Source organism: Podarcis filfolensis, assembly GCF_964270895.1.
Source record: "Podarcis filfolensis genome assembly, chromosome: 9".
In the NCBI taxonomy this organism is placed as follows: domain Eukaryota; kingdom Metazoa; phylum Chordata; class Lepidosauria; order Squamata; family Lacertidae; genus Podarcis; species Podarcis filfolensis.
Genome location: NC_139610.1, coordinates 39,384,759 through 39,397,187, shown reverse-complemented (window position 1 = coordinate 39,397,187; position 12,429 = coordinate 39,384,759). Strand labels below are relative to the sequence as shown.

The 12,429-nt window shown below is 41.3% G+C and overlaps 1 protein-coding gene across 4 annotated transcripts in view; it reads right to left on the bottom strand.

Moving 5' to 3' along the window:
• Window positions 1-11,937, bottom strand: part of LRBA (LPS responsive beige-like anchor protein) — a 354,335-nt gene extending 342,398 nt beyond the window's left edge. For all 4 annotated transcript variants that reach the window (XM_083630908.1, XM_083630910.1, XM_083630909.1 and 1 more), the window contains exons 1-2: window positions 11,577-11,937; window positions 10,755-11,141 (exon numbers count right to left, since the gene is read on the bottom strand). In XM_083630908.1, the coding sequence (XP_083487034.1) occupies window positions 10,755-10,991 (237 nt within the window). In that variant the 5' untranslated portion in view covers window positions 10,992-11,141; window positions 11,577-11,937. The remainder of the gene's footprint in view (window positions 1-10,754; window positions 11,142-11,576) is intronic.
• Window positions 11,938-12,429: the final 492 nt, after the last annotated feature.

Below are 12,429 nucleotides of genomic sequence, written 5' to 3'. Positions count from 1 at the left end.
TTTTACTCAAGAGACTACTGTACTGTAATTCTTTAGGACACTAGAGTAAAAGGCTAATAATAAGAGCAATTATCTATGCTTCATCTGTGTACTCTAGAAAGAACAGACTTTGCAAGAAAAACTGAAAGAGTGAACTGCTATTTTTACAAACTGTAGAAAACCAATAATTAAATCATCCTTGTCATTACCATGGCTTTAAAGGTTTCAAGAAAGTGTGGAAATGGATAGATCTGATCATAGCCTAAGCAATGTTTACCACTGGGGTAGGAAAAAAGAAAACTAATAAAAAAGAGGTGCTTCTCTCAGAAGGACAAAATCAGAAAAGAGAAAATGAACAGCTCAGGTTCCTACTTAAAAATATGTGCCATCACTTAATGACAGCATTATTATTTTTGTATGTTTACTGTGAAGATCTAACTTAGTATCACACATTTGTTGCATATGGCACCACAGATGGTAACAAGTAGCTTGAGGAAGTAAGTTTCTAAAAGACTGCAAACATGAAGGCAATCAGGGGATAAAAACTATTTTGTTTCCTTCCAGTCTCATCACCCTCTAGATTTAGAACAAGGTGTAATTCACAATTTTAATAGTTCCATTTAAAGAATCCAGGGGCATGAAAAAAGGCAAATTCATCTCAGGCATCTGAATTTTAAAGGGATATCGTTAAACAAAAGTAGCAAAAATGGAGATATATGACAACATAGGCAAGAATTTAATCCACAGCAGGTTCAAGGAATACAAATTCTTATTACATCTAGTAATATGCTTTGTTTTTTACATCTCAACTTTAAAAAGTATACTGAAGTTTTCACAAAAGTATTCAGAATCACTTGAACTCCACTTATTTTGCCCCAAACTGGAAATTCGCAAGATAAAAAGCATCACTAAAGCTATGTAAGATTTCAGGACTATTGCAATCTTAATACAGTAGACTGAAATCAGTAGTCTTTTATGTCGCATTGCACAAAAGTTTTAAGCTTCAATCATGAAGGCAGACAATTCAACTACAAATGAACATGGTGAAATTCACTTATAGTCAAAGTTCCCTTTGATAGGATTTACAATGCAAGATTATACCCAATATATTTTACTTGTACGATGGTTTCAAGCCAAAAAGTATTAAACATTGGAGTTCAAGGCTGTCCTAACGAAGTTTGCCGCAAAATAACTCTAAAAACTTTCCTCAGTACATGTAAAAATATTTTGTACTTCACTGACAAGTATTTTTGTCTGCCTTTCCATCCTTTATTAACCTGGCTATATCTGTATTTTTTTTACTTTGTTATTTGCATATAACCATCGGTACAATGAGTCATATAACCTTATTACAGTATATTCAGAAGGTTTTTAGATAGCATCACATCCATTACTTTCATAGCACAGAAGAAACAAATGTGGTCTGAAAAGCTGTCCTGATCTATTTGCTACTTCTGACTTACTTCTCGAAACACAGTAGAAGAACTCTTGAACTAAGGGATGCATAACTTGCCTGTGCTGGTTAATTGCAATTTTATTATCAAATTAATTTGTCTATTGCTAAAAGTTCTAGATTTCCAGAAGTTTTTAATGCCAAGAGCATGCAAAGCACCATATAGCAACGAAAAAGAGCTCCTGCTCTCCTCAAAAAAGGACAATCTACATTAGACAAGTGGAACATGCAACAAATGTTGCACTGTATTTCCCCCACCCTCTTTCCTGGGTTCCTGCCAGCCCTTCTGTAACAGACAATTCCATTATTCTCCCTGCATTTCCTGCTTTTCTTTCCTCAACACTCTATGAGTAGTAAGCATACTCAATCCTTACTGAGTTGTTTGAGTGCGGTTGTCCCCCTGAAAGTTGCTTTTTATTATTTTTAAAAATGTATTTTTGTACCTCTGCTAAAATCTTGGATTATCCAGCATATGTCGAGACCGTTTTCTTTTACTGGCTCCAAAAATTCCATGGGCACTTAACCACCTGAGTTTGCCATTAAGATTGGCAAGACTGGGTAACCCAGGAAGTGGCAACGCATTCCAGGATGAGATCCAGTAAATTAAGGAAAGCTCTACTCTCTCTCTCTCTCTCTCTCTGTGTGTGTGTTGTATTTATATTTATTATTATTTATCAAATTTATATAGTGGATTTTTGAGAAGAAACTCAACGAAGAATAGGAAAATGGCCCGAAAAGAAGAAAAAGCAATGGGCTTTAAATGTGTGGAGAGCAATGCGACAGAAGGTCCAAAGATGGGAATCACAAAAGCAGACAAATGGGATGAGACTGTATGGAATGTGAGACATATAAAGTGGAGAAGGAGATATTAAAAAAGTATCACTTGTTAGGAAATGTTACAACTAAACCAGTTTATTCATAAAGCTTTTTTTTTTCCTTTTCAAAAAAGTGGGCTTAAGCAGTTAAGCTTAATATGATTTCCCATACAGTGGTACCTCAGGTTAAGTACTTAATTCATTCCGGAGGTCCGTACTTAACCTGAAACTGTTCTTAACCTGAAGCACCACTTTAGCTAATGGGGCCTCCCGCTACCGCCGCACCGCCGGAGCACGATTTCTGTTCTCATCCTGAAGCAAAGTTCTTAACCTGAAGCACTATTTCTGGGTTAGCGGAGTCTGTAACCTGAAGCGTATGTAACCTGAGGTACCACTGTATAGCTTCCTGAAGACTTGCGCTGCAGAGCGAAGCAATTACATTGCCCAAAACTAACACTGCTTAACAAAAAGGATTCAAATTTTGGGGGGGTTCACTGAAACCTTTAGATAATTTGAAGATTCGTCTTTATTAAGTGGTGTTCCTCATTTACTCCTGCAATAATGTGTGTCCACAGCTGTAAGTCACTACAAAGCCAGGCCCTTTACTAAGCCCACTGTAATTTCTTTCTAGAAACAAAACCTACCTCAAATCAGCGTTACTTTATCATGGGCACAATACATAGACTGAAGTGACAGAACTAGGATAACCAGAGCTAGAGGTGCATTCACCAATGACCTAGAAGAGATTACGTAATGACAGTTATGCACACTTCCATTGAATGCGAAGTGATTGCCAAATACTAGTTGGATCGCCTCACTTAGCACTAACATTAGAAAGTCTTGTTAACAGGATGAAAAGAATGACTTACATAAGTTTCATGGGAAAGGTACAATAGCATCCTAAAGAATGTATGAATTTACTTTAAAAGTTGGGATAGCAAAAAAAAAAACAACCCACAACATTTTGAGAGGTGAAACACCATTCCATAGCAGCCTTGCACATTCCACTGCTGAAGTACAACTTCTCACTTTTAAAAAATTAAAGTTGTAGTTTTGCAGAAACAGTGTTAATACAAGTAGACGGATTTATGCTGCAGCTATTAGACTACTGCACATTTCAAGCATTCCCCCTTATGTGATTTACACTTGCATGGAAGACATAATATGGCCACGCCAGGTGACACAGCCATTGCATCTTCTGCCAACCCTTCCTCCTTCTCATCTAGGTGTTTGGGGCATACCAGCAGAGCGAAAGGCTGCTGAACAAACATAGGCTCTCTCCATGTTCTAGAGCCCTGCATTTGTCAAGCTTTACCTTGATAGATATGCCCTTAAGACATGGATGGTGAGGGGTGTAAGTGAGCAGGAGACATAAAAGCCGGAGTTAAGTCCCACTCCACTTTCCCCCTCAGACCTGTGGAGTAAACCAGAAACGAGCTCATGTTCATATGCATATCTGCATGGATGTAAGGCCCATCTAGTTCAATGAGGACTTATTTCCAAGTAAATGTGCACAGACTTGCAGCTTCAATTAGCCATATACCTGATATAGCATTTTAGACCTTATATTAACTAACGGTCAAATTATTTATAGAAAATGGTTAAGACAGAATTAGAAAACTGCACATAATATTTAAAGATACATAAAAATGCTTTTCCTCATTTTGAAAAGGCTAGTGTAAAACATTTTCAAGGAAAAACAATGCACAGAACACGCAAAGAATACGCTCCAGATCAAATTTTAGAGGCGAAGCACAATTACTGGGTTAATTATTTAACAGACTTCTAGTAAGGAATGCGCCTTACTTCACAATAAGTCACTATTCAGACCAACTTCTAGAAAGGTCCAGCAATTTTCTTTTGTTAAAACTTCACCTCTCTACTCTTCTACCAAGTCTTAGTATCACATTTGCAGAGGAGCTTGCCCCAGTGCTTCTCTCACATACTATTGATGGTACTTACTCTAACAGTGACCAAGGTTAGAGAGAAGCCTTCAGTAATGAGCTAAAGCATATAGAATATGCCATGCTCATGCGTATAACTTCTGAAAATTGAACTATTGCTATTATTCCCCTATATATCATCTGGTTTGATTATAGATATGTATTTATATGGTACAGTATTTTGGAATTTATTATTATTATTGAATAGCATTACATTGTATTTTCAGTGTAACCCTCCATGGCACCATATGATGAAGGGTGAGTAACAAGAGAGTTGTTCTAACAAAAGCTGAAAGCTTGGGCCATCTATACCAGCCCACATCATGATCAGAGCAGCCTGATTGGGAATTACAGCCTTAGACAAGTCCTCCAACATTTACAGTTTCTCTGGGCGTGAGTTCCCTCCTCCCCCCACACCTTCCCTATACTCATTTGTCTTAGTGATATTCATAGAGCTTCAGTATGCTGATGACAACGTAGTGTGTACACACTCAGAGGATGACCTCCAAACCATCCTAAATATCTTCGCAGAAGATTTTGGAAAGCTTGGCCTATCGCTCAATATCCAAAAAACCAAAGTGCTGCACCAACAAGCAAAAAACAACCCCTCTGCAGCACCACAAATCCAACCATGGTATAACGTTGGAAAATGTCGACCAATTTTCCTACCTGGGCAGTTATCTTTCTACAAGGACCGACACTGATGCCAAAATCCAGCATCACCTGAGCTCCACGAGCACAGCTTTCTCCCAATTGAAGCTCAGAGTGTTTGAGGACTGGGACATCCACAGTGAAACCAAAATGCCTGTTTACAAAGCTATTGCACTACCAACTTTACTGTATGCTTGTGAAACATGGAACACTTATAAATGCCATCTCCAACTCCTCAAAAGATTCCATCAATGTTGTCTCTGAAAATGTTTACACATCACTTGGGAAGACAGGCAACTAAGGTCAGTGTACTGGAAGAAGCAAAGATCACCAATGTAGAAGCAATGATTCTTCAACATCAACTTTGTTGGACTGGTCATGTTGTTCAGATGCCAGATTATCGTCTTCTAAAGCAACTACTCTATTCCCAACTTGAAAATGGAAAGCGAAATACTGGGGGAATAACAAAAGAAGTTTAAAGATGTTCTCAAGGCAAATCTTTAAAAATGTAGTATAAGCACTGATAAATGGGAAACACTGGCCTGTGAGTGCTCCAGTTGGAGAACAGCCTTTACCAAAGGTTTTGTGGACTTTAGAAGCACAAACTCAGAGCGGAAAGGAGAAACAAGCTAAGAGGAAGGCACATTTGGCAAACCCTCACCGTGATCAACTCCCAAGCAGAAACCTATGTCCCCTCTGTGGAAGGATATATGGATCCAGAAATGGCCTCCATAGTCACTTTAGAACTCACTGTTAAGACCGTTTTCATGGAAGACAATCTTACTCATCTATGAGTGATCACCAAAGAAAGAAGAAATAAAGGTCAGTAATGATGGAAAGGTGCAAAAGGTTGCTTTCAAAGAGATGGTTAAGGAAGGAAGGAAGGAAGGAGGGAAGGAAGGAAGGGCTATGTTTAAGGGTCCTGCCCCCAATCAGCTTGTAGGACACTGAACTAATTTAAGGTTCTCATTTAGGATTAGCCAATCTTAACATGTCTCAGAGAATGATAGCACTCGTCTGAAGCTACACTTTTCTTAATGGGATACGAATACTTTCTTCTAACCACAATTCTTATAAGAGCAAAGAGCCTTGAGTCACATAGTTTATCACTTCAAAGAAATGGATGGGTCATTAAGATAAGAAAAAGGGCAAAATGTCTTGGCAAAAGACCAGTCTTTTACATTTGACATGACCTTTGGGAAAGGGATTTTGGAATGAAAGAATTTTTAAAAGTTACTTTGAAGTACATGTGTTCTCAAAAAAAGTGTTATCTATAGAACTCTCTCAGTTCACCTTAAAGACTTGAGTACAAGTCTAATCCTTTATAGCAGTCTTTTATTGAGGACTTTTAAAAATAAAAAGGGTTTCTGATATAATATTTTTTATAACTGACATTTTCAAGGGAAAGATTAGTTAAAGAGGTTGAATCCAACTACAGGCTGAACTGCCTTATTTGCAGTACAGTGGTACCTCGGGTTACATACACTTCAGGTTACAGACTCCGCTAACCCAGAAATAGCGCTTCAGGATAAGAACAGAAATCGTGCTGCGGCGGCAGCAGGAGGCCCCTTTAGCTAAAGTGGTGCTTCAGGTTAAGAACAGTTTCAGGTTAAGAGCTGACCTCCGGAACGAATTAAGTACTTAACCCAAGGTACCACTGTACAACGTTGTATAATATGAATGCTTCAAGTAGTTGTGATGCTAATTCTGGAGAGCCTTCCATCAGAAACTCTTACCCTAGGTGCAATGTGTTGCATTATTGCAACCTGCAATGCAACTGAAGCTATGGTTAATACACTGCTGGCATAACCAGGGAACTAGCCAGCCTACTTAAGTCATGCTCTGGCAAGCAGCTTATACAACTTGGCAGAGAGGTGCGAATAAAAAATTTCAATCCCTGCTCAAAAGCTTCCCATCTACGTTTAGGCAATGGTGAAGTTGTGCAAGAGGCTAAATGCAGAACAATGTCTGCCATTGAATAGCAGTAAGTTGCACTTCAGCTGGTGCTGGCTCTTTTCTAGCAAGCACACCTGTACATAATTGAGACATGAAGATAACAGGCTTGCAGATCTTCCATTATACTAGTATAGCCAAACACAGCCACATCTGAGATATGTCAAGCTTGCTATTCTTTCCTGTCCAAATCTGTGTGGCTCCCCATCCCTCCCATGCTCACTTTGTACTTGATGAGAGAGCAAACATACCTTTACTTAGGAACTTGTCATTATTAAGGTTTGCATCACATATTATTTTCAGAAGACCTGAAGTTCACTTTATAAGTGAAAGTCATCTAATTTCACAACCCAAATGCCAGTTCAAAAAAAACCCTGGCGTAATTAACCTGCTTTTGGAGAATAAGTATGGCATGAAATCAAAATACTTTAAATAGGCACTAGCTATAAAAAGGCAGTGAGAGTACTCATAGGACTACCTATTAAGATTCATGAAAATAAAAATGTAACTTTTGGAATCAGTCTTGTAACATATTTTGTTTATGGTGATATCTGGTCATTCCTGCCCTATAATTACTTACAATGTGACACACGCAACACCAGAGCTATTTCCAGGAACTACCCAAAAACAAAAATTATGTTATGACAAGTGCAAAGAGAAGTTGCTACGAGGCAAAACAGGTGTAGGAGGAAGGACTGCAACAAGTCTTGGGGGGGGGGGCACCATGAATTTGTGCCTAACTCATCTGTAGGCACCAAGGGTCAGGAGCACTGAGTATCTCCCAGTGTAACACTTTCCTGAATTACAACACTTCGCTTTTCCTCAAAAAAAGTGAGAGACACTACTGGAATAGAGGCTCAACTATACCTTTCTCCTGTCTACTTTATCCCCACAAAACTAAATCATATTTGAATATTAACTTTTTAGTGCCCAGCTCAGCATAACATAGTGGCTAAAAGTCCAAGCCTGCAGTCCTAACCTTGTCCACTAAGAAGAAAAATATATTGAATCAGCAGAGCTTAGTCCCAGGTACATGAAGTTAGGATTGAAACCTAGGAGAAAGCCCCTTTCGACACAGTAAGACTTACTTCTTACTACACGTTCGGGATCTTTTTTCTTGCTTTGCCGTTTTACAATGCTATGGCTAAAGTAGGGTGTCAAAGCCATAGGATTCCAGTTCAACACTACATGCGTTCAACCCATTTTTACTGTTCCCAGCAACTATGCAAAGTCCGCTTGCTCAAACTAAAGCAGAGCTGACATTTCTCAGAAAACTTTTTCCAAAAGAAAGAGGGAGGTTTTCTCCCCTCACCTCCCCTAGAAAAAGAACACTTTCAGACCTTTTCTCCAAATACACTGGTACCTCTGGTTATGAACTCTTCTGGTTATGAACGCTTCAGGTTACAAGCTTCGCTAACCCAGAAGTAGCTGCTCCTGGTTGCGAACTTTGCCCCAGGATGCAAACGGAAATCGCACATGAGAGGCACACGCGTAGCAGGAGGCCCCATTAGCGAAAGCGTGCCTCAGGATAGGAACGGTTTCAGCTTAAGAACGGACCTCCGGAACGAATTAGGTTCATAACCAGAGGTACCACTGTATTATTCAATTTTTTAACGATGGCTGCCACCCCTTCCTCATCCCACACACCCTGTTCCAGAATGATGCTGGGTCAGGGGCACTGTGCAGGATGCAAAATGGTTGCAAGGCTGACAATACAGTTTTCGAGGGGGGGAGCTTGGGGGGTGGAGAAAGAAGCTACTAACAGGGAGTCCAACCCTCATGAAAATGTTGAAAATATTCTTTTTTAAAAAATAGTGAGATGGCCCACCTGGTTTTCTACCCACAAATAGGGTGGAGAATTTTAAGAGAGTAGCAAACAAGACATACATTGCCACTGCTATCCACATCCAAACCACAGAGAGACAGAGGACATGCTTTGCATGCAGAAGCCCCAGTTTCAACCCCTGGCCTTTTCCATTACAATGTTCTGAAGTAGCAGGGATTGGGGGGGGTGACACACTCTCTCTGGCACCTTGGAGAACAGCTTTCAGTCAGAGTTGACAGCACTGGTTAAATCAACAGTCCAACTTAGTGCAGCCTGGTATGGTCATGAGTTATCTACACACACATATCCTGCAGAAATTTCTAACAAAGTTGTGGGTGTATTTAATGAAACTCAGTTCTAAAGGAAACTGTTCTTCCTATCTTTCTACTCAGGTTCCAGGCAGATGGAAAATTTGCAGAATATCCTGTTATTTAGGTCACACACTGAATTTCTTGAAGACAGCTTTCTATTTCCTATAAAAACTGCATTATTATTTCAGTGCAAAACATGGGAGCTATTTCTTCTGCAGCTTCCACAACGTACAGCATTTATCTACAGAAGCCAGATTCTAAAAGAAAGAGATTTTATACTTATTTCACTACACATAGGAGAACGATGAGTGGGCAGGAAACTTCAGAGCAGTACTTCACTTCTGTAGTATGCCTGATCACACACGCTAGCAATACTTTGTACAGATGCTGCAATGCTTCAGAGACTTAAATAGATTTCTGTATTATACAACAGTTGGTTGTCTATAGCTTCTTGATCAGTTTAATGTGGCACAACTGCTTTTTTTTTTCTTCTGTGCCAGGGAAACACGTAAAAGTTTTGTTTTGCTTTTTAAGCTACAGGCAGCTGTAAAAAGTTACAAGAGGCCTAGCGCACATATGTTTTTGCACTATTTAGTCAGAATAATTGCTTTCTATTTATTCTACATAGCAGGTCTAGACCTCAGTTTTCCTAGGCAGAGCATTTTCGTTCCACCCTAGTTATACATTACCAATATTTAAGTCAAATAAAAGTCTGCAGTCTTACCCAACCAAGTTGTATGGACATTGTGAATGTATTGCCTACATTTAACTTCTAAAGGGATCTCAGTTCTATTCGCACCAACCGACAACCCTCAGCAGGGCCACAGATGATTTGCAAAAGAACTTAAATTCTTGCAGGATCAAGAATTCGGTCTCCAGATACTTACACATATGTGGAACACTATACACTGTGCCTTTGAGCTTTCCATTCCACTTTTTAAAGCCAGATTACATTTAAGCAGTGTTGGAGCACAGCCTTCTCAACTCAACCATTCTTACCTATGGTTGAGACAGCAATATAACTTATCCTCATCTAATGTTTACGTAAATGTACACTGAACAGGCACCACCATTCAGAATATCACATAATTACTATCCGTTGCCACTACAATTGTGATATTCAAATATAATCTCACCGTTAAACAAATCCTTCTGTTTTGGTGTAGCATTTGTCATTCTCCAAGGAAATTCTTATTACTAGGAAAAGTTGAGTGCTACCAAGATAAGTAACACTGGTGCACAATGTTTCCAGTTCTACCCAAATTGGTAGAAATATCTACAAAGAGTTATATTGCTATGGTTACTGAAAATGGGCTTAAAATGTTCACATGGGAGAAAAGAGGCATACCTCTGCAAAATCAAAGCCTTACATCAGAGCCCTAAAATTTGCAGCACCAGCAATTGTGTGTTAACAATGGTATATTCCAACTGTGAATTAGCCTAAAATCCCAAAATACATTTAAGCATTGCAAACAGATATGACAGCACAACTATTTAGAACCTAAGTGCTTTCAAATGACTTCTATGAAGGTGTAAATAGCAGGAAAGTTCCTTGATAGAAGCTATACCTCGGGAAAGCAAGGAAACAGAACAACTGTGAGTGGAAAAAGTATTGCAGCCTCACGGTTACTAAGTAAGGCCTAAGTAAGGATCCCTTCCGGGAGAATAGCTTACCAGATGCACCACCCTGTGACAAATAGGTAGGCGGGCAGCCTTAACTGTAAGGATGAAGTAATATGAATGTGGGTAGAATGTATTGCTTTCCTTATGTTTCACCACATACCATCCTTCTCCTTTAAAGAGTTAGAAAGGTGATTGCCTTACCAGATTAAACACAGTTTCCACAATATCCCTGTTGGATACTTCTCCGACTTCCACCAGTCCTGTCAGAACAGCAAATTTCATCCTGATACCACGAATAGGGATTCCTGGATTCAAAGGCTGCAGCTTGCTCTCCATTTCGGCCGCGTTTCCTTCTTTTCCTCCTCCGGTACCACCTCCCCCTCCTCCATCATCACCTGTTGGCCGAGGAGAAGCAACCTGTTTGTCTTCACTCGCCATAGCTTAGTTCACTTCCAGGTTGCCAGCAGAAGCCAGCACCCCAGAAATAAAGAGAGTTCAATCCGTAGCCTCGGGTCCAGTTTCTGAGCGCTGAGATAATCTTGTTTTCCTTCCCTCGGCACAAGGACAGTGGCCTCTTTAATCTGAAAACTAGAAAAAAAGACAATTATATTAAAAAATTAGTAGCAGACGCAGCTTGTTGAAAACATTTGAAAAAGCCTGTCATCTAACTAATCAAGAAACACTACCCCATTCTCTCTTTGCACTCACCCCCCCTCAACCCAGAAAATGAGGGCAGGTGCAACTGCATCAGGCAGGTGAGCCCCTTTCTTTGTCAGGCACTAAACTTGCCTGCAAGGAAGAGAGCGCGGGACTCCCGAAGGCGTTTACTTCTGTATTATTATTATTATTATTATTATTATTATTAGAGACGCGCTTCTCCCCTGCCCCGCTCTGTTTCTGCAGTGCTTCGCTCCGCCGTCCTTGTGCTCCAGCAGCTGAGGTAACTGCAAGCTCCGCTCCTCCCTTCACGCACAGTCACAGGTGCAAGGACAAAGTAGGGCCGGCAAAGAAGTTCCCACTCACCCAGCCCTGCTGCTCCTTCTCGCCTCTGCCGCGGACGGGGCCGGCGGGGAGGGACGAGGCTCTCCCGACCCCAGGCAGCGGGAGGTGTCTCCGGTGCTTCCCCACCAACAGCCTGGCTTCTACCTGCCCGGGGTAGAGAAGAGGGATGGGCAAAGAACTTCGACCTCAGGCAAGCGGCTGGAAGTTTCCTGTGCAGCTCCTTCACTCCGCCGACGCCGCGAGGAGCTCCTCCATCGCTTCCTGCCTGCCTTAGCAGTTGCTGCGGCGGCTGCTGGTGCTGCTGCTGCTGCTCTCTGCCGCCATGACAGCGCTGAGCCGAGCCCCGGGAGTGTTGCCGGGCGAGCGGCAAGTGCGCCTGCGCGGCGGCCAAGAGCGGGCGGGGCAGGGAGGCGAGAGGGCAGCGGGCTTGGTGGAGGGGGGAAGAGGCGCCCGCGCAGGCTCAGGTGAGCACAGGTGTGTCCAGGTGAGGCGCAGGCGTAGCCCGAACGAAGGTTCCCGTCTGTTCTCCTCGAGGCAAGGGAAACGCTGCTCCGTTGCTGTGAAGGAGAGCTGTGTTATCTCCTCTCTTTTCTTCTTTTAGTTTCGGGCAAGGCACCTGAAGGGCAAGCGGCAGCTTCAGGAAACTGCAAACCTACCTTTTTAGGAAACCTGAGCGGCAAGGAATTAGTAGCGTCATTTTATTTGTTGCGTCTTCACACACTATGGACATCTGGTGACTTGAGGTGCTAGTCCTGTCGAATTCAGGACTGCTTCTGGGGAAACGTCCCGTGTAGATTGAGATAGGGAGGCGGCGTGGGGAGCGGATGCCCTTTAGCACTGGTGTGAATAATATACGAAAATGAAACTTCTGCTG